Source organism: Lolium rigidum, chromosome 5, assembly GCF_022539505.1.
Source record: "Lolium rigidum isolate FL_2022 chromosome 5, APGP_CSIRO_Lrig_0.1, whole genome shotgun sequence".
NCBI classification, from domain to species: Eukaryota; Viridiplantae; Streptophyta; class Magnoliopsida; order Poales; family Poaceae; genus Lolium; species Lolium rigidum.
The window spans coordinates 90623232-90645047 of NC_061512.1; the positions used below are offsets into that span (position 1 = coordinate 90623232).

A 21816-nucleotide genomic window follows, 5' to 3' on the forward strand; every position below is an offset into this window, starting at 1 on the left:
TCCTTATCTCTAATGTTTATGGGAGATGTGGAAAATTTAGAATCAGGAGACAAATTATATCTAACAGCTCGTCTTGCAAGAAGACTTCTCATAGCACTTGTATGTCTAGTAGCATGACATTCTTCAATGAAGTCATCATCAAGTTCAATATAAGTTTCATCAAGAGCATCGCTAGGATTCCCCCTAACTTGAGGTGAACTAACAGGTGTAATAATATTTTCAGCATTTTCAATTTGTTTAGTTCTAGCAATGGTGGTATCTAGGAAAGGACCTAATGAACCACTCTTATCAAGCACAATAGAAGCATCATCAAAATCATCAGGAGCATTATCAGATTCAGCAGAAGTAGCAGTAGCATGTGGTGGAGTAAGAAGCTTACTCATAACATATGGCGAATCAAGAGCAACAGAGGTGTTCAGAGTTGTACCTCTTCTTGTAGTGAATGGCAATATAGGGAACTTCGATTCAGGAGCTTTCCCCATAATAAATAAATTGCATCGAACAATATCACCTTCAAGTGCTCTTGTAAATAAAGTTATGCTCCCCGGCAACGGCGCCCGAAAATAGTCTTGATGACCCACAAGTATAGGGGATCGCAACAGTCTTCGAGGGAAGTAAAACCCAAATTTATTGATTCGATACAAGGGGAGCCAAAGAATATTTATAAGCTTTAAAAAGTGAGTTGCCAATTCACCTGCACCTGAAAATAGACTTGCTCGCAACAGTTTATCAGTAGTAACAATTTTATAGCAGTGGTAGTAGTAAAGTAATAGCAGTAGCGAAATAAAAACAGTAGTAGCGATGATTGCAGTAGACAACATGATTAAAATATTGTAGGCACATGGATGGATGAACGGGCGCTGCATGAATGAGAGAGTCCATGTAATAGAAAGACATATGCATTGCAAGTAATAATGATAAAAGCATCCTAGCATAAAATAATCATAGGCGTGTGTTCCTATTTAGTCGTGCATGCTCGCAATGAGAAACTTGCACGACATCTTTGGTCATACCAGCCCGTTGCGGCGGGGCCTCTAGGAAAACTACTGGTAATTAAGGTACTCCTTCTAATAGAGTACCGGAGCAAAGCATTAACACTTCGTGAACACACGTGATCCTCACATCATAACCATCCCCTCCGGTTATCCCAATTATCGTCACCTTAGGGCCTCGGGTTCCGGACAGCAATATGTGTATACAACTTGCAGATATGATCAAAAACAATAATTATCCTCATGAATCAATAACATGTTCAGATCTGAGATCATGGCACTCGGGCCCAAAGTGACAATCATTACGCATAGCAAGTTGCAACAATGTCAAAAATACTAACAACGGATACTAGGCACTATGCCCATAACAATCTTATAGCTATTAGATGACCAATATCATCCAATCCCTACCATCCCCTACAGCCTACAACGGGGAATTACTCACACATGGATGGGGGGATCATGGATGGTTGATGGAGAGGCATCGGTGATGGTGATGGCGATGATCTCCTCCAAATCCCCGTCCCGGCAGTGTGCCAGAACGGAGTTTCTGGTCCCCGGATTGGGGATTTTGGTGGCGGCACAACAACGGAACTCTTTCTGGAAAAACATCGAACCCCTCTCGGTTTTCAGGTCAGGAGGCTTATATAGTGCGAAGGAGAGTTCAAGGGGGTGGCCGAGGCGGCCAGACCACCCCTTGGCGCGGCCAAGGCCTGGCCCGCGCCAAGGGTGGGTGTGGGGCCCTCGTGCCCCCTCCGTCTCGTCTTCTGCTCCGGGAGTCTTCAGGTGAAATATTGGTTTTTCTATATTTTCCGGGAATTTTCCTGAAAGTTGGATTTCTGCACAAAAACGAGACACCAGAGCAATTCTGCTGAAAATAGTGTTAGTCCGCGTTAGTTGTATTCAAAACACACAAGATAGAGCGCAAACAACAACAAAAGTGTTCGGAAAAGTAGATGCGTTTTGGACGTATCAAAGCCCTCTTCTTGGTACGACAACTCATGGAGAGATACAAGGAGCAAAAGAAGGATTTGCATATGGTGTTCATTGTCTTGGAGAAGGCCTACGAAAAGATACCGCGACACGTCATGTGGTGGGCCTTGGAGAAACACAAAGTCCCAGCAAAGTACATTATCCTTATCAAGGATATGTACGATAATGTTGTGACAAGTGTTCGAACAAGAGATGACGATACCGAAGACTTCCCGATTAAAATAGGACTACACCAAGGGTCAGCTTTGAGCCCTTACCTATTTGATTTGGTGATGGATGAGATCACAAGGGATATACAAGGAGATATCCCTATGCTCTTTGTGGATGATGTGGTCCTAATCGATGATAGTCGAACGGGAGTCAATAGGAAGTTAGAACTATGGAGACAAACCTTGGAATCGAAAGGTTTTAGACTTAGTAGAACTAAAACTGAGTACATGATGTGCGGTTTTAGTACTACTAGGCACGAGGAGGGAGGAAGTTAGCCTGGATGGGCAGGTGGTGCCTCAAAAGGACACCTTTGGATACCTAGGGTCAATCCTGCACAAGGATGGAGATATTGATGAAGAAGTGAACCACCGGATCAAAACCGGATGGATGAAGTGGCGCCAAGCTTCTGGCATTATTTGTGATAAGAGAGTGCCATAAAAGTTAAAAGGCAAGTTCTATAGAACGACGGTTCATCCCGCAACGTTGTATGGCGTTGAGTGTTGGCCGGCTAAAAGGCAGCATGTTCAACAGATAGGTGTGGCGGAGATGCATATGTTGAGATAGATGTGTGGCCACACGAGGAAGGACCGAGTCCGGAATGATGATATACGAGATAGAGTTGGGGTACGACCGATTGCAGAGAAGCTTGTCCAACATCGTCTAAGATGGTTTGGGCATATTCAGCGGAAGCCTCCAGAAGCTCTGGTGCATAGTGGACGGCTAAAACGTGCTGATAATGTAAATAGAGGACAAGGTAGACCAAACTTGACATGGGAGGAGTCCGTAAAGAGAGATCTGAAGAACTGAAGTATCATAAAAGAACTAGCCATGGAAAAAGCCGCATGGAAGCTTGCTATCCATGTGCCAGAACCATGAGTTGGTTACGAGATTTTATGGGTTTCACCTCTAGCCTACCCCACTTGTTTGAAAATAAAGTCTTTGTTGTTGTTGTAATAATTTTTGATTAGAACTTAATCAAATCTAAAATAGTTTAACTTTCTAAAAATAATATAAATCTTGGGCTTTGAAAGTCACATAGTACAGTACACGTGGTTCACGAAGCATGCCTCATTTTGTGGCATCGATGTTGAAATCCTCACTCTCTCTATAAGAGTTGTATCAACTCTTTTATGGGTTTATGCAGTTGTCCTTTTATTTTGCATTTCAACCGATGCTAAGGAATGTGAAAATACGCAAATGGAGAAAATAAGCAAAAGTACGGTCGGAGTGCTCTCCTCCACCTAGCAGCGCATCACTCCATCAACGGTAGGCCTATAAAAATTAAAACTCAAAACTCGCAAGTTAAATGAATAACCCTCGCCTCGCCTCGAATTTGTTGTGTAACGAGTCGAGCCGAGTTTTAACCTTTCCTCGTTTAGCTCGGTAAAAATCAACAGGAGGCTGCATAATCTGGTAAGATGCTAATCCAACCAAGTGGCTAAGTGCCTATGTCCTACCGACCCAAGTTCTCTTTTGCTATTTGATAATTCAGGTACACTCGTGCTTTGTTGACTTTTCTTGCAATATTTCTTGTAAATATAGTTTATGTATTGTCTAGAACCGTTGATATTATTCTTGTGATATAATTATTGATCGTTGTGGTTTATTATTTTATGGTGACATATTTCTAACGATTGTTGGGTATACTTATGCCCAAATAATTAAGAAAATGTATCATATACTAATATATTATACATATTACTTTTGACTGTTTTAAATATTTAAATCTAAACTGAATTGATAAAGAAGTCCAATGGAGCTAACTTGGCCGAGCTTTAGCCAGCCGGCTCGGCTTGAATTCGAAGCCTAAGGGCATCTCCAACGAGGCCACCCAAACCCAAAAACGGACGTCAGATTGGTCCGTTTGGGTAAAACCTGCTCGCGGACCCATATTAAAAACGGACTGTTGTGGTGTCCGGCGCGACCCAAAGCTGGCCCAAATTTGAGAGCAATTTGGGGCGAGCCGGACGCGTGCGGACGTCTCTGGTCATCCGCGCGTGTCCTCCCATACCCCACATGGCAGCCACACTATTAATCCATCCAGACTCCCACAGCCTTCTCTCTCCTCTGTCCTTCTCTTTCTTTTCCTGCCATAGATGTTGGCTTCGCTCCCCACCGGAATAGGGCTCGCCGGCCAACCGCCGCCGTCGAGCTCGCGTGGAGGCTCCCCGCTAAAAACGACCCCTTTTTTTTCGTCCATGCCGGAGGTCGGCGCGGCCGAAACGGAGCACACTAAGCCTGGCGGTGGTGCTGGGCATGGCCGGCGATGCAGGCCTCGCTGATGGCGCGAGGAAGCTCCATCCGCTGCAGCTTTTCCCGTGTCGCGCCTTGCCGCCGCGGGCATCGGCCGAGCACGGGTCGCTCCTCCTCGCCGGCGTCTTCGTCACCCCGCTGCCTGCCCAGGCCGAGCCCCTCCCCGCACCGCCCGCCACGGTCGAGCCCCTCCCCGCACCGCCCGCCACGGCCGCGCCCCGCGACGCCCGCCACGGCCGAGCCCCGCGCCGCCGTCGCCCGCCCACCACGGCCGCGCCCCGCGCCGCCCTCGCCCGCCCGAGCCGAGCCCCACGACGCCCGCCCGCGTGCCCCGCCTCGCCGCGCGCCGCCCGTCCCCCGCCTCGCCGCCCTCGCCGCGCGCCGCCCGTCCCCCGCAAGGCCGCACCGCCGAGCGCCGCCCCAACACGCCCCGCGCATCGCCTCGCGCGCCCATGGCCGCGCCTCGCTCGGACGCCGGCCGCTGCAGCTGCAGCCTGGCCGAGGCGGGGGCCGCGGGGGAGGGCAGGGAGCTCGCATGCCGCACCTCGACGGTCGCGCCCGCGCCGCCATCGCCTGGTCGCCGCCCCGCCTGGTCGCCTCCTCGCGCCGCATCCGCCTGTACGCTGCTCGATGTCAAGGTCCTGGAGCGCGGCGCGAGTCGGCCTCTTCGCCTTCCGCGGTGGGTGCTGGAACAGGGCGCGCACGGCGGCCTTATCCGGCTTGGCGGTGGCGCCCTTGCCCAGCTTGGCGGCGGCGGCCGCCTTGTCCAGCTTGGGGACCTTCATGGGATCGTCCCCTTCGTCGTCGTCGGAGGAGGACACGAGCTCCGGCGGAGAGCTTGGGCTTGGGACGCGGGGAAGGAGGGCGGCCGCTCACCGGCGTGGCGTGCCGAGCGCGGCCTCCGGCGTTGCGTGGCGCGGCGACCTCCGGCGTGGCGTGCCGAGCGCGGCCTCCGGCGTGGTAACTAGTACTACTAGGAAGAAGAAGGCGAAATAATTATTTGGGTCAGAGCGTTGGGCGTACTGTGCGATGCAAACAGATTCACGGACCGAAACGCTGTCCGCGTGTCCGCGCGACGACCCAAACGACCCAAAAAGGACGTCCGTTTGGGTCGCCCGGTTGGAGATGCCTTAAGGGCATCTCCGACGTAAACGGACACTGAGCGACCGTTTGTGTTCGCGCGGGTCGAAAATGCGTCAGGAACTAGCTCCAGCGGGGCGACGCATAGTGACCGGGCCGTCTGCAGCGACGCAAACCTGGCCCAAATATGCGTCTCGGATGTGTCTCTGCGGACGTTGCGCGGACGCGCAAAGTGTCCGCTCGCGTCTGACGAACATTTATTCGGGCCCGCCTGGCAGTGACCTAGGCTCGATGCGTCTTATCAGCCGTGCCGGTATGCGGCGCCGCGTCGATTCGGCAGTCTGGGGCCGCGTAATGGCGATGCCTCGCGTGGCGCGCGGCCATCGCCCACCTCTGTGCACAAAGTAATGGCGATGCCACGCGTGTGCCACGCCCGTCGCCTGCCTCCGCCTATATAAACGGGGGCGCGCACATCTCACATCCTCCCACACTAAACCCTAGCCGCCGCACAACCTCCACCGTAACGCCGCTGCCGCTCAACCTCCACCTTTGCCACCATGAGCAGAGCCGGCCGTGGTCAGGCTGTCGCGCCTCCACCTGCACCTCCGACTCCACCTCCGCCATCCTCGAGCTCCGACGAGGAGTTCGACGACGACGACGACACCGACGACCTCCTCGACCCGGTCAGGGACGCCAAGTTCCTGGCTGACGCGGAGAAGGAAGCAGAGGAGGAGCGGGCGGCCCATGCGGCGTTCCGCGTTCGACGCCGAGATGGAACGCCGCAGCCGCAGAGGACGACGACTTCGACATCTCATGGTCTTCTGATGATCCTGATGCGCCTACCCCGGAGGAGAAGGCGGCGGAGCAGAGGGCGTTAGTCGACTCCTTCGAGACGCTCAAGAAGGCCGAGGATGTCGCGAACGAGACGCTGCGGCAGTGCCTGCTAGAGGACGCGGCGGTGCACCGAGCTCTAGCAGCCGCAAGGCCGGCGGCGGAGAAGCAGGCGAGGAAGGGACGCAACAACGGGGCCGGACCGTCGGGCAGCAAGTAGTAGGTTTCTACAACTGTAGTTTGTATAGTTTCTAGTACATTATACTTTTTAAATATTTTACAAAACAAAAAATGGGTCACCCCACACTTAGACGTGCGGTCAAAATATGGGTGGCCATCGAGCGATATGCTTGATGAGCTATTCAAAAAAAAAATATGGGTGGCCGGCAGGCGGTTGGAGATGCCCTAATCTGCGCGCGCCGCCGCTGCCTTAGTTGCCCCAACGCCGGCGCGACTGCCCAACCCTCCGACGCCGACAACCTGACGCCCCCCCCCCCCCCCCCCCCCACACACACACACACCCCATGGCAGCGCCGGTGCGACACGTCGTCTCCGTAAGCCCCTTCCGCGATTCCCTCCAGGCGTCAATCACCCCGATTGGTTTCCATTTTCCGTACTGGAGCAGCTGAGCAGAGTGAATTTTGTTTATGCTAGGTAGCATTGCAGTATACCTAGGCTGAAAAGTCTTGGCTCCGTCCCTCTGTGCAAGTGATGGTACATATTATTTTGCGGTGGATGTATGCAGATCTTGACATACAGTGATGGAAGCTGCAAGGGGTGAAGGCGATGAGCTCATTGCTGATTATGTTGATTGCCTCATGTCCTTGGACACCAATGCTCGGTCTGTCCAGAACGGTGATCTGATTCTTGGAGCTCCGGTTGTAGAAGCAGGCGTAGCTGCTTCAGTTGGCGGTATTATGGAGCAGGATGCCATGAAAGATTTTGCACCTCCAGAGGCTCCTAAAGAGCCAATGTTAGGTATGATATTTGAATCGGATGAAGCAGCAAAGACTTTCTACAATGAGTATGCCAGGTGCCTTGGATTCCCCTTCCGTGTTGGTAGGTCTCGCCGTTCGAAAGGTGCAGATGAGGTTGTCGTCATGAAGAGGTTTGTTTGCTCAAGGGAAGGCATGTACACGAAGAAGAATCCATCATCAGGTGAGGCTACAAAGAAGCGTGAGAGGATGTCTATGCGGGAAGGTTGCAATGCTATGATAGAGGTGGTCAGGGAATCAAACCATTGGGTTGTTTCCAAGCTTGAAACGGCTCACAACCATGACCTTGGCACCTGTAGCAGAGTTGGGTATCTTCGTGCTGGTGGTTTGCTTGATGGCTCCAATAAGATCACTATGATGGGCTCAGATAGGATGCTCTTTCCGAGGCAGAATGTTCTCGGGGAAGGCGGAGACGCTCAAGGTCTTCTTGATTATCTGAAGAAGATGCAAGCCAGTGACCCTGCCTTCTTCCATGTCATACAGGTCGACAAGAATAGCTGTCCAATGAATGTTTTTTGGGTCGATGCTAGAGCTAAACTTGCTTATCAGCATTTCGGGGATGCTGTTACATTCGACACAACATACAAGAAGAACAAGTATATGATGCCCTTTGTTACCTTCTCAGGAGTCAATCATCATCTTCAGCCTGTTATGTTTGGATGTGCATTGCTTATGGAAGAGACTGAATGCTCATTTGTTTGGCTATTTGAAACATGGTTGACAGCAATGAGTGGGAAGGAGCCATGTTCGCTAGTTACTGACCAAAATCGGGCCATGAAAACCGCAATTGGAAAGGTTTTCCCGCATACCTGTCACCGTTTCTGCAAGTGGCATATTTTGAGTAGAACCAAGCAGAAGTTAGCTCATACATACTCAGAACATCCTACTCTAAGAGATGAGTTAGAAAGCTGTGTTATTAGGTCTGAAACTATCGACACATTTGAGACAACATGGATGTCAATCCTTGATACTTATGACCTGAGAAAGAATACATGGCTTCAAGCAATATACAATATCCGCCAAAAATGGGTTCCTTTGTACCAGATGGATACATTCTGTGCAGAAATATCTAGAGCACAGAAATTAGAAACCCTGAATGATTTCTACAAGAAGTATTTTAGTACGAAGGCAACGCTGGAAGTTTTTCTAACTCAATTTGATTTGAGCATAGAAAGCCATTATGAGGAAGAAGCAAAAGCAGATATGGACACTTCTTTAAATTTGGTGACAACAAAGACTGCATCACCAATAGAAAAGCAGGCAGCACGTACCTACACCAAAGCAGTCTTCAGTAAATTTCAGGAGGAGTTTACAGAGTCTTTGGGGTATATTATTCGGAAAACTAAAGATGGCTGCATAAGCAAATACAACATCATGAAAGATGAAGATTCATCAGATACTTTCTGTGTGACGTATAATGCTTCCACTAAAATGGCAAAGTGTAGTTGCAAGTACTTTGAGTCCTCAGGTATTTTATGTCGTCATATTCTTGGAGTATTCCTAATAGTTGATCCACGTCTACTCCCACCTGATTACTTTTTGAAGCGCTGGACGCGGAAGGCCAGAGATGATGGCTTATTTGAATACAATGGTGATAACCATCATGAGGATGTTTGTGAGTCCATTGCAAGCCGTTACGATGTCCTATGTGCTGATGCCATCAGATGTGCTGAGAAAGGATCTGGATCAGAGACAGTGTACAAAGCAGCAAAAGATATCTTACAGAAGGCATATGAAGAGGTAATTGCTTATGAGAGAAATCCAGTTAGGGTGTCACAAAGGGATGCTATAAACATCAACGAGGATGTTATGATTGATGATACCATGACTAATCAGTCATTGCCAGATTCTGGGCGAAAGGTACGCCTAATGCTAAATTTTATGAAACCCACTGTTCACGCTAAAAAAAAAATGCTAAATTTTATGAAGTTACCATGGGAATCATAGTCTCATCACTGCTCTTAATTGTACCAAAGCAACGTTGGTACTTGGTATTTGTGGTTACTCTTTTTCGCTTGGTTGATCAAAATGAGTCCCAGAGTACTTTATGACTTTATACTATCTGCTAAATCGTACAATTCCTAATTTAAACATATCAAAACATGAGTTGGATCATAATTAGATGAACATAATGTTGTTTGTTGAAATTTACTATTTCCAGTGTTTTTCTTTTGACCGACAGTATGATGTGAGAATCATTGTTTCCGATATAAATTTATCCAAAAAATTCTTATCAAAGGTAAACTATGTAACAACAATACATTTTGCTAGCCCTCTTCAGGTGACTAATTTGCAGACGTGAATATCATTATTTCCGACTTCAATTTATCCAAAATTTTCTTATCAAAAGCAAGCAATGTAAGAACAATGCATTTTTGTTTGCCCTTTCAGGTGACTAATTTGCTCGGCCAGTTTCTTGGTTCCTCTTGGTCTCCCTGAATGTATTTGCTGCTTACTATTGGAGGTTGCAGTGCAATTGCCCTCCTGTTAATTGGTTTAGTGGAAATTCGAAATCGGCTTTTTTGGATGGTAATGAAGATGATCGTTAGCATACTGCAGGGTTATCTTCCATGCTACACATTTTCTTCTGACCAATGATTAGTAGACCATCTGGTTGTTCAGAAAATCCAACAGGAGTTGTTATGCAAATGATAAGCTGGGTGGCATCAAACTACTTAAGCAGCAAGAAGTAAATCAGTGCAGTGTTTGGCAATACAATGCTGCTACAAAGTGGTGATATTTGTATTTGTTTTCTGGTGGCGTCATTGCTCATGAATGATTCCTATGCTGTTGGGTACTACATCTATCCCGCAGAATATTTGACGAAGGATAGGTACATCATTTAGCAAATTGCACATCAAACTAAGAGTTGACTGTTATTCTGCGGCCATGTGTTATGGAGTTGATGAAGAACCAGCGCATGACATGTGTTATGAAGTTGTACTTAGGCAAAAAGCATTATCGCACTGTGTGGAACGACAGAAGAGAGTGACTTTGCCAAACCTGAAGGTGAATTCTGGGTTGTCTCACTTTCTCACGGAATGTTTGCTTGCAACGGTAATTAAGCTCACTCAAGGAAGTGACAGGCGAATTGTGGTGGAGAAGCTCTAAAACAGAGAGGAACTTACGTCTTACCCAACCAGTAGCTGGTATTCGAATTTAGAAGCCTAGAGTTGTCAAGCGCTCCCTGAGAGCTTGTCGAGCAACAGGCAACAATGGAGGTCGTATTCAAAATTGTCGTATAAATTCAGAAGTGGGTGGGGGTAATTTTCAGATATGATAATGCCTGTTTCTTGCTGCACTGGTCTACTTCTCAGAACACACATCTTGTAAACAATTTATATAAGAAGTTGTTTGGAAACCAGGCTTTCATTTCGTTTGTAGCATTTTGAAATGAATACATGTATTCATTATGAATACATGTATTCATTTCATTTACATTGTAATTCTAGAAATGAACACTTGTTTGGTTGCCACAGAAATTGAAAATGACATCAGAATTCAATATTGAATTTGCAGAAAAAAGCAAATGACAGGTCTCAGCTTGGAATTGTGTTTACCCATGGAGTCATTTTGCTGGATTTCCTAAATAAAATGATGGCCCAATTCTATGGCAACCAAACAGTCCACATATGGAATATCAAAATGAATTCCAGGATTCCAGGCCAAAATGATGGATACCAAACAACCTCTAACTGTTTGGCACATTGGCTAGGAACAGGAATGTTGGGTATGCCGTTGAACTGGGTGTTCATAAACTGGCATTCGGAATGAGCTGTTTGAGATCATGAGTTGTTTATAAACTGGCATTCAGAATGAGCTGTTTGAGATTATGAGTAGCTCTTCTTCGAATCTTCTATTTGTACCATTCTGGAAGATTGTTCTGATTTTAAGATAAATGAAAGCAGCTTTTCTTTAAAAAAGGAATAACTTATGTCATCAGACTTCCATAGTTTTTCCACCTAACATGTGTAATCGCAATCAAAATGTCACAGATTAGCCATCAAAATTTCATAGTATCACTCTGTTACACAATAAAGCCCGTTTAGCAAACGAAAATAGTCTGCTAAAAAGGCATATATTGGGGAACGGATGTAATATTATATTAAACGTCTATAAAAAAATGCTTCCTTTCATTGGCCACAAGGAGGGCAGACATAACACATTATTTGCTAACCCATTTTAGCGCTGAAAATGAACACACATTCACATTTGTTATTATTTTTCACCTTCTCTGTGCACGTTACACAATAAATATCCAAACTAAAAATCCCATCTTTTCTTCACCCGGAACATTACAGTTGAATTATGTATATTGTCCTGGGGGACTTTCAGCATAAGCTGGATTTTCGACTTCAGGGGGGCCTCCTTTGTCTTGCCACCTGCGTCCCCAATCTGCATTACATATTTACATTATGCAGATCTACATTAATCCAATGCAGATATATATAACAAAAAATACCTTGACTCCTATCACGGCCTAAATTGGCTCAATTATGAGTGAATGCCTTACCCAAAGAGATGCCCATCCAAGCCGTTCGTCTGACTCATAACCTGCTTTCCACTTGACATGCTTACTGGCCTTTCCTTTATAGACAGCGCTCCAGTAGTTTGTGTCAAAATTGTACCGGTAACTGAAGATTATAAGTATTGTTAAGCAACAGAGGTAACATATAAACAGGGTACTTCAATCCCCCTGTGCATCACAAGGTAGAGTGGTATGGTGCTGCTAGAGGGATGGCGCGAGAGGGCTGGCCGGGGGCCTTGCCCATGGCCGGTGGCAAGAGGAAAGGGATTTCCTTTTTAATTCTTGCTTAATTAGATTGATACGTCTCCTCTCCTTATAATAGAGAGGTTTACTTAAACCCTAAGCAAGCGACCCTTATTTCTAATTAACCCGAAGACTAACGGGCTATACCGCCAGCACAAGCCCATTACGTACTCTAACACTACACCCCACCTGGACATGCAGCTCGTCCTCGAGCTGCAACCTAAACAAACCATTACTCGACGCAACACAAACCTAATCAATAAAAACGAGTCTTTTATATCTCGGCTTGTTTTATTACTCTTAACCTGAAATGGACTGTGACGCTTTATTGTTGACCCCTGAACATAAAGTGGACACCATCCGTCCGTCGGACGTGCACCTGTACAGCCACCTGGATCCCATGGAAACCAGCGGGACAAAAGGAACCCGCGCGGCGGCCGACGGCGGAATGCAGTGGTGCTACGCGGTGCGCTCCTGTCGGTGACACCATGCCTTCTCCCCGTCGGATGACTGTCGATGGCGTAGACTTTGAGGTCGCTGCCTGTGGAAAAAACAGCATGTCCGCCGTCCGTGGGGAAAACCGCACGCCCAAGATCCCCGACGCAGCGGACGAGATCGGGTTCGTTGCGCAACGAAGCGCAACTTGAAGGAGCTGCAGCTGCAGATCACGCATCTCCCGCACACGCCGACGCACTAGGAGGCCGCGCGCAGCAGCCTACAGCCTCACCGCCGCCGACACGTGGCGGATAGCGATCCAATCCGGAAGCGGTGACGGCGACGGAGGGAAACGGACCTGGTGGAAGGGCATCCCGGGCGGTGTCGATGTAGAGCCCGGGGCCAAGGTCACTCCCACACTGGGCAGGACGGCGTCGGTGGCGGCTGCTGCCGCTGCTGCGGTGTTGGTGGCAACGACAGCTGCTGTTGCAGTTGCCCACCGAACGGCAGGGACAGCGTCGGTGAGGACAGCAGCTGCAGCGGCGGCGTTGGTGGCGGCGGCAGCTGCCCACCGAACGGCAGGGACAGCGTCGGTGAGGACAGCAGCTGCAGCGGCGGCATCAGCAGCTGCTGCCTCCCGGTGGGAAGAAGGCGGCCGGCTGCTGGAGCAGAGGGACCCCCGGCGCCGAGGTAGGGCCCGGCCCGGAGATGGTGGACAGCGGCAGCGGGGACTGCAGCAGCCCGGCGTCGGGTGGCGGCGACGACAACAGCAGCGTCGGCTGCAGCGGCCCGGCGATCGCGGCGGAGGCCGCCTGGTGCGTCGGCTGCCACGGCAGCAGCACCGTCGACGGCGGCGGCCCGTAGGGACCGGCCAGGAAGAGGCGGATCTCCTCGATAAAAGTGGTGAGATCGCGGATTGCTCCGGCGATCTCCTCCGGGGTGAGGGCGCCAAGAAGCGGCGCGGTGGAGGTGGCCGGCACCGGCCTGGGCGGGGCGCCGGTGGTGGTGGCCATCGGGCCAGTGGTGGTGGGATGGCTGGACATGATCGAACCCGGAGCTCTGATACCAAATTGTTATGGTGCTGCTAGAGGAATGGCGCGAGAGGGCTGGCCGAGGGCCTTGCCCACGGCCGGTGGCAAGAGGGAAGAGATTTCCTTCTTAATTCTTGCTTGATTAGATTGATACGTCTCCTCTCCTTATATAGAGAGGTTTACTTGACCCCTAAGCAAGCAACCCTTATCTCTAATTAACCCTAAGACTAACGGGCTATACCGCCAGCCCAAGCCCATTACGTACTCTAACATAGAGCAAGGCTACATGTGCACCGCTCGCAATAGTCTCATGGATCCTGCCATCCAGGAGGCTCACATGATATTTCTTTTCTAACCTAGCTAGGTACCCAGCTGTGTAGATAGGTACATCAAACTGTAGAACTACTCTGAATTTCTAGCCTAGCTGTGTACCTGGAGTAATTGAATTTCAACACAAAGGTGGCCATAATTTGTATCATCTTTGTTTACCTGAACTTGTCTGAAGGAGTTAACTGGCGCTTAAATGCAAAGGATAGTGCATTTGACGGTAAAGTGAGGCTGGGAATAAATGATAGCTCATCATCCTATAAAATAAAACAAAGGATCCATTACAAGCAGCATGACAGAGAAAATGCAGATTAAACAAGGCCAGCTTAGAGGTGTTTTACCTTATAGCGATACTTAATATTCATCACATTATCATTGTACAATGCAGTGCAAACTCCATTCAGAACATGAGACTTCACTAAACCATTTACTGATAAAATTCTATCACCCTCATCCAATTTCTTCTCCTTAAAAGAAACTTCGCCATTGGGAAATACAAAGGTTGCTCTTGGCTACACACAAAATATATCTATTATCAAGTTATCTAATTAATGAACTCAATCCTCATGAAGAAGGTTGTGTTGTTCATATGGTCATTGATACCACAAGGACTTTACAGTTTCAAAGAAAATTATCAACACAAAAAGGAATGACAACAAGAGACATCTATTAGTATTAAGTTATAGCTAAGTAATCAATTTAATCCTTAAGCTTAAAGAAGGTTGTGTTGTTCATCTGGTCATTAGTACCAAGGACTTCAGGTTCTGAGAAAGTTGTCAACACAAGAAAGAAATGATAATATACATCGGAAGATTTTTTTGTGATTGCAGACGCCTTCACTTTAGAAATAACAATATCTTTTAGACAACTACTATTCTTGCGAAGTAAAAAATACTGACCAATCCATCAGGTGGAACCAAAGATGACAACTCAATCTTGCATGGTGAATCTCCCAGATTCGTAGTTACTGCCACTTCTCCTAGTCCCTCCTGAAAAATAAAATGTTATCACATATCTTGTACAATTGTGTAACAACTATATGGATATTTGCCCTCTAAAAAACCTACATAGATGTGTAGCACAATAAATGCTACACACTGTAGAACAACAGAAGATATAGATTGGCTTGTTATTTTCTACCAGTGGTTACGCCTTCCATTATTTTGAAGAACTAAATATAATAAGAAACACAGTATGTTGGCCATGTGTTAATCATTCCTAATATATTTATTTAGCTCACATATAAGTGAAGGGGCAGAATCAAGTATAATACTATAAAGTGCATGTTGTTAAATTGTGGAATATTTGGTGATGCTGTGCAATGATAGGATAATGTAAACAATTTTGGATGGGCACTACTACCATCTCAGAAATGCAGAAAGAACACGGGATTATTTTAGCTGGCAGATGGATGGTATGTTTATTAGACCCATGCACTATGTGTGTCAAAAGCGAACCAAAACGTCCATTGAATCGGTTCCATACATAACAGAGAACCGATTCATTGTGTCAGATAGAAGAAGCGAACCAACAAATTGATGTGGTTCAAACGAAGCCTGTGTCAGGACTCAGGAGCATGCACATGAGGGCCACCTGCCAGAGAGAAAAGGAAAGGAGAGAGGTAGAATAAAATAGCTTTGCATGCTGCATGCACCTTATCCCTGACAAGAAACGCTCCTCATATAGCAGCAAATGTAAAGCGATTCACTTCTCTGCCACCTTTTTCATTGAACCGGAGTAACATAGTGCATGGTTGTTACTCATCAGATGCAGAAAGGACCAATCAGGAATCAGATGCATCTTGTTCTCATTGTTCAGTCGTATCCATACGATGGTCAAGCACAAAAACCCAACCTTGAACAGATAACCTGTGTTCATGGAATAAACACGATATTCCTTTGGTTTTCACAGGACATGGCAAGACTAAAACAATTATTGTGCCTTCCAGGCAAATACTTTGAACAACTATGTATATAATACCCTTTGTTTCAGGATAGTAGGGAAAGATCCTAATTGATGTAAATGCTAGGAGGTACAGAAGATATATAAATAGGAGTCCACAAGATATGAAGAAGCCTCAAAGGTTAAAAGGTGAAAAATAGGTAACATAGACTGAGCAGTTTCTTTTTGATAACAAAAATACCATCTCATTTTGCAGTAGGATGTACTGCAGAAGTGGAGATTATTATATCATGAACATAACTGATGAGGATTGTCTAGCAAAATTCAGATAAAAAGTTAAATGCACGATTTTCATCAGCATGCATTCTTTGTGCCAAAGAAACTGAAATTGCTAGGTCATTCTGCCAATAAAAAGTAAATGTTTTTTAATACACACATGAAGGCTTTTCAGGATCATTTCGTAATCAGAGAACCTTTTCAGGGCTCGCCTATACATACTACAGAACAGATAGTGTTGTTCATAAGTTAATACTACCTCCATTCTAAATCGTAAGAAGCTTTGGTAGGCTAGCATACCCTACCAAGAAATCTCGTAATTTGGAACAAAGGAAGTATTTGCCATAACTCATTCATCCATGTGAACTAAAGACAGCTCAGGTATTAGAGAATAGAATAAAGTCCTTTCCTAGCGGACACTGAAGAATGCTGAAAGATTACAAAGGAGCTTCAAGGATGCCATGAATAATCGTGGAAGTTAAGAACCTGGTGAGTTAAAAAGTGACCAGCTAATTCCTGACTGTCATATGTACTGGAGAGACCTGCCCATAAGCCCTCTCTTTCTCATCTCTCTCTTTCACCGGTGCTTTTAACATGCTGCTATTTCAACGGGTATGCAGTGCGTCTACCAAAACGGTGAAGTAGATGGTGTGGCAGCCAACATGGCACAACCACCATTGGACATGGTCACTTTTGACCCTTCAGGCATGGAAAGTTCATGCCTTCACGGTTTTGAAGTTGGGAGGGAAAATTAGACTCAGAAACTACACTATAGCTTCATAAAACAGCTTCTCAGAAACCACATTACTGGAAAACGTGAGGGTGATGATTGGAACAACTTCTCTATGTACAGAGCACACACCTTTCTACTGTCGTACTTCAACTGAAAGTACTTATCCATGTGAATGCAAGAAACAATGGAATTGTCGTACTCATAGTCACAAGACATAGACAAAGAGTGTGTCGAACAGCCGATGTGAACATAAGATTGCTCTCCATTCTGGTAATTCTGAAACATAAGGCAGTCTCAGAAACCGCACATTATCGGTATAAACAAACAATGAGCATCACTATCAAAAAACGAGACCCATGGGCACTAGCACCCAGGGCTTATTCTTATAGAAGAAGCTCAATGAGCCGCAAATCCGCGTCCGAGGAGATTCGAACCCGGGTTGCGGGGTAGCCACCAACTCGAGCTAACCATCTGACCCTCTGGTCATTCTCAATGAGCATCACTATCAACTTGAGAATTGTAATGATGCATCTCATTGATGTCTTAACCAAAAGAATCATTTCCAGCAGAAAGTAGTATATACAGTAACATTTAGTTACCGCGCTTCTGTATTCTCGGATGCAGCGTTGAGCAACGTCATCACACACACACACCGTAGAATCAAATCAAGAGAAAAGCGGAGGTCGCACCTTGGTGTTGTGCGCCGCGCGAAGTCGCAGCGAGCCGGACAAGTCGGTTGAGCCTCGCAGCACGGCACCGCGGGAGGCGGTGTCGACGACGACGGAGAAGTTCCGCGCCATGAGCGCAACCTCGGGAGGCAGGGCTCCTCCAGCGGCCCCATGGTGGACGCGGAGCCGGAGCTTTGCGAGGCCGTCGAGGACGCGGCAGGAGAGGCGATGGGAGAAGAGCTGGCGCTCGCTGTCGAACTCCGATGTGACCCTGATGGGCGGGCGCCCACGCAGGAGACCGCGCCCCGGCGGGGGCGGGGGCGGGCTTGATCGGACGTGGGGGGTGATGCCGTCCTCATCCATTGGGGGCGGCGCGGAGAGGAGAGCGGGCGCCGCCATGCGGATATGGAATGGAACAGAGGTGGCGACGGGAGGAAGAGGGAGCGAGTGAAGAGGACACGTCACTGGTGCGCAGTGCAATCCAGAAAGGATACGGATACGGTGCTTCTTTCCAATCGTTGACGGGGATTTATTTCGTTTTCCAGATCACTCACTCCAAAGATATCCAACGGCCGGATTCTTATGCACTGTACCACTGTAGTACGTATTTCTTTTACATCTACTCCATCTGTTTCCACCAAAGTCATCTGAAATTTATTAAAATTTTCATGTATCTAGACATGCACTAATGGCATACAAATAGATACATTCAAATTTTAATAAACCTCAGACGGACAAACTTAATGAGACAGAGGGAGTATTCATAATCTTCAATAGCAGTAAAACAAAAGTTAAAGTACTCCCTTCGTTTATAAAAAGATATCTTAACTTTGGACAAATTTAAAAGTATCTAGGTACTAAAATAGGTGTAGATACGTCAAAGTTAAAACATCCTCTTGTAGACGGAGAGAGTAAAAAAAGTTTTTTTTTTCGAGGATACACCATGGAAAGGTGTATCAATCGCATAGAAGAAAGCCAAAGAAGGCAAAGTTGATGCTGCCCACAAGGGGGAGTAGCTCCCCAGGCACGCCTACTCTCCTAGTTGCCACGGGAGAAGACTAGGATCAAGAAAAACAAAAAGGGTGCCACGGAAGAGCTTGGCCAGCCGCCACCTATCAAACTCCAGACTAATCCTGTCTCTAATGGTGAACTGCGAAGCCGCCACGCCGTTGAAGACCACATCGTTCCGGTGCCTCCAAATACACCATAACACTAGGATGATCGCGGTCCACATGTCCCGCCTGTGGGCCGCCGGGCAGGTACGTGAAGACCACCACTCCAGCAGCTCGGTGTCCGCCGCTGGGAGCCAGTCCTCCTTGCCCCAACAGCGAAGGGCCAAAAACCAGACCTCCCGCGACACCACACAGCCAAGGAGCAGATGCTGCAGTGACTCTGGCTCCTGGTCACACAACGGACAGGCCGGTGGGCGAGGCTGGCCATGTCTCTGAAGTCTATCCGCCGTCCAACAACGGTTCTTTGCGGCAAGCCACGCAAAGAACTTGCAACTGTAGGGAGCCAGGGAGAGCCAAATCTCATCGGAGATAGGAGCCCTCACCTGTCCCGCGAAGAAGGCTCCATACGCCGACTTGGCGGAGTAGCAACCGTCAGGCGACCATCTCCACAGAGGCAAATCCTCTCGCTCGGGGTCCAAGTGGAAGTTGGCCAGCCTCTGCCAGAGAAGGAAAAACTCTGGGAGAGCCTCGGCACTCATGTCGGGGCCACAATCGCGAAGCCACTGGCCCGAGAGGCCCTCCCTCACCGAGCATGCTGCTGCTCTCCTCCTCGAGACCATGCTAACCACGTTCGGAGCGATCTCCGCCACTTTGGCCCCGTCAAGCCAGCGATCCGTCCAGAATCTAGCCCGGTCGCCATTGCCCACCGTGTAACAAATAGCAGCGTCCGAGATCGCCATGCAGAGGCTGGGGAGCTGAATGTTGAACTCCGCCCAAGCCTTTGACGGGTCCACCTTTTGCAGCCACGCCCAACGACATCGAAGAGCAAGATTGAGGAGGCGAAGGTTCGGAATACCTAGGCCCCCAAGCAGCTTTGGGGAAGCCACTTTGTCCCACGCGACCAAGCAATGACCACCCGATATCTCTCGCCGCCCTTTCCAAAGGAAGGCGCGGCAAATCTTCAACAACGCCTCAATGACCTTCGGAGGGATGTCCAGAGACATCATGGCGTGAACCGGGATTGCCGAGAGAGTAGTCTGGACCAGAATGGTCCTCCCTCCACGGGTGAGAAGGTTGGCACACCACGGCTGCAGCCTATTGGCCGCACTATCCACCACGGGTTGTAGCTGTGCCGCTGTCACCTTTCTAAGTCCAAGGGGGAGTCCCAAGTACTTGAAAGGGAAAGAGCCCACCTCGCAGCCTAGGATAGAGCTGGCCAGGTCCACTTGCTCCTGAGAGCAGCGAATGGGGTGAAGCGAGCACTTGGCCAGGTTAGTGCGCAGGCCCGATGCCACCCCAAAGTCCTCCACGATCTGAGCGCAGGTCGGAGATCCAACCTGGTGGGTCTGATGAAGGTGACCACGTCATCGGCATACATTGAGGTGCGATGCCGGAAACAACTAGGGGAAAGTTCCGTGAGCAAGCCCACGTCTGCCGCCCTCTCAAACATGAGGTGGAGAACATCCATCACCGTGTCAAAGAGCAAAGGGGAGAGGGGGTCACCCTGGCGGAGTCCCCGGCGGTTGAAGATGAGCGCCCCGGCCTGACCGTTGACCAACACGCGGGTGGAAGCCGAGCTAAGCAGCCCGCCCACCATGGAGGTCCACTTACGGCCAAAGCCTAACCGGGACATCACCTCTAAGAGGAATGCCCAATCCACAGTGTCAAAAGCTTTGGTGATGTCGAGCTTCAAAAGGATGGCATCGCGCTTAAGCGCATGCAGCTTCCGGCCGTATGATGCACCAACTGGAAGTTGTCATGGAGGCACCTCCCACGTATGAAAGCACTCTGCTGAGGGCCAACCAACTCCTCCATCCTGGGTGCAAGGCGAGAGGACAACGCCTTGGCCATGAGCTTTGCCACACTATGGAGGAGGGAAGCCCTCTTCATCCTGCACTTCTCGCGGAAGGCCGCCAAACCACATCGCAAGTCCACCGAACCAGAGCCCGACGGGGTCACAGCCGGGGTCACCACCGGCGGCGGAGTCCGCGCCGCGAGAATAGGCTCCTGCACCGGCGACGACCTGCTATCAACGCCATCCTCCACGATCTCCCCCTCCTCTACCTCGACAGCCCGCACCACCGCCGGAGGCGTGGCCGATAGCTCCACTGTGAACAAAGAGAGGGGGAGCCAGAGTACGGCTTGTAGCCGGAGCACCACGAGTCAAGGGAGCCAACAGAGCCGGTAGGAGAGAGGGGCCCCCTCGGGGACAGGGGGTCGTCGTCGGCAGCCCACAACACCGGTTGAGCCTTCGGCCAGCCCCTTGGGCTGGACGGTTGGATCGAAGCAGAGCTCGAGGAAGAGTCATGGATGCTGCGCGAGGACGGAGCCGGGTTGCATTCGAGGTCGAAGCCCTCAAAGCCCCCGACAGAAACGTCGTCAACACCACGGGCCATCGGAGCAGCAGGCTCCACCGGCCTAAGCTCCAGCACCCTTGGCTCCCGCTGGTGCCAACCCTCATACGTGCGGAGAGGAGCAGCAGCAGCCAGACAGGGCGCAGCATCAACCACTGGGACAGAGGGCCACGGCAGCACGGAGGTGGTGTGGCCCAAAGCCACCCTCCGCTCGGCCCCTCCATGCCACCGAAGACCGCGCGCCGCGGCCGGCTCACCACGTGAGGCAGGGGGATGGCGGCGATTGTCAGGAGGAGGTCCCTGGCGACGGCTGCTGTCGAACCCACCTGCGTCACCACCATCAGGGCCCGGACCTGGAGCGCTGTTGTTGGAGGAGCGAGTATCCGCGGCGACGGTGTCCTCCACTCGAACAATGTGGACGTCCGCGTCGTAGGCAAGCAGCGCCACCTCCTCTGGGACAAGGGCCTCCACCGGGAGCAAAAGATCATCGTCGTCGCCCCCGAACCGGAGCGGCTCGGCAAGCCACAGCTGCTTGGAGCGGGGAAGCGACGCCAGGTCGTCGGTCCACGCCGTGATGCAGAAAGTCCCAAGGTCGGCGCGGCTGGCTGTCTCCGAGCCCAGCCGCTCCACCCAGCCGGAAGAGCCTAAGATCGTCTTCGCGATGTCCATGCTCCAAGCGATCGGGGGTACGCCAACCACCTCAAGGTGAACCCGATAGCGGAAGCAGCGCCGCGTCGCCTGCAGCTGGCGATTCCAGACTCCGAACCTGAGGGAGAAGTCTCTGCTAAGGGGT

The 21816-nt window shown here is 49.4% G+C and overlaps 2 protein-coding genes across 5 annotated transcripts; one reads left to right on the forward strand and one right to left on the reverse strand.

The window, feature by feature from the left end:
• The first annotated feature begins 6867 nt into the window (after positions 1 to 6867).
• On the forward strand, positions 6868 to 10718 carry LOC124652138 (protein FAR1-RELATED SEQUENCE 5-like). Of its 3 annotated transcripts, none has more exons than XM_047191162.1 (3): positions 6868 to 6913; positions 7014 to 9214; positions 9746 to 10718. In XM_047191162.1, the coding sequence occupies exons 2-3, from the start codon at positions 7121 to 7123 to the stop codon at positions 9791 to 9793; spliced, it is 2142 nt and encodes a 713-aa protein (XP_047047118.1). In that variant the 5' UTR covers positions 6868 to 6913; positions 7014 to 7120; the 3' UTR covers positions 9794 to 10718. The 3 variants fall into 3 exon arrangements, with proteins under 3 accessions (XP_047047118.1, XP_047047119.1, XP_047047120.1); XM_047191163.1 differs by having other exon boundaries at positions 6874 to 7013; positions 7105 to 9214; XM_047191164.1 differs by lacking the exon at positions 6868 to 6913 and adding an exon at positions 6950 to 6972 and having other exon boundaries at positions 7105 to 9214.
• A 752-nt stretch (positions 10719 to 11470) lies between these two features.
• On the reverse strand, positions 11471 to 17974 carry LOC124651801 (outer envelope pore protein 37, chloroplastic-like). Of its 2 annotated transcripts, XM_047190834.1 has the most exons (7): positions 17519 to 17974; positions 16959 to 17105; positions 14818 to 14907; positions 14260 to 14430; positions 14081 to 14175; positions 11868 to 11988; positions 11471 to 11749 (listed from the first exon to the last, which is right to left on the reverse strand). In XM_047190834.1, the coding sequence occupies exons 1-7, from the start codon at positions 17894 to 17896 to the stop codon at positions 11618 to 11620; spliced, it is 1134 nt and encodes a 377-aa protein (XP_047046790.1). In that variant the 5' UTR covers positions 17897 to 17974; the 3' UTR covers positions 11471 to 11617. The 2 variants fall into 2 exon arrangements, with proteins under 2 accessions (XP_047046790.1, XP_047046791.1); XM_047190835.1 differs by lacking the exon at positions 16959 to 17105 and having other exon boundaries at positions 17519 to 17971.
• Positions 17975 to 21816: the final 3842 nt, after the last annotated feature.

What these genes read in the sequence shown, in the direction of transcription:
- LOC124652138 (XM_047191162.1), top strand. Translation starts at nt 7,121, where the DNA reads ATGGAAGCTGCAAGGGGTGAAGGCGATGAGCTCATTGCTGATTATGTT. An exon ending in TGCCAGATTCTGGGCGAAAG is followed by an intron (nt 9,215 to 9,745) that starts GTACGCCTAATG and finishes TTGCCCTTTCAG; the next exon opens with GTGACTAATTTGCTCGGCCA.
- LOC124651801 (XM_047190834.1), bottom strand. Translation starts at nt 17,896, where the DNA reads ATGGCGGCGCCCGCTCTCCTCTCCGCGCCGCCCCCAATGGATGAGGAC. An exon ending in TGGTTCCACCTGATGGATTG is followed by an intron (nt 14,431 to 14,817) that starts GTCAGTATTTTT and finishes TTTTGTGTGTAG; the next exon opens with CCAAGAGCAACCTTTGTATT. An exon ending in ATATTAAGTATCGCTATAAG is followed by an intron (nt 14,176 to 14,259) that starts GTAAAACACCTC and finishes TTTATTTTATAG; the next exon opens with GATGATGAGCTATCATTTAT.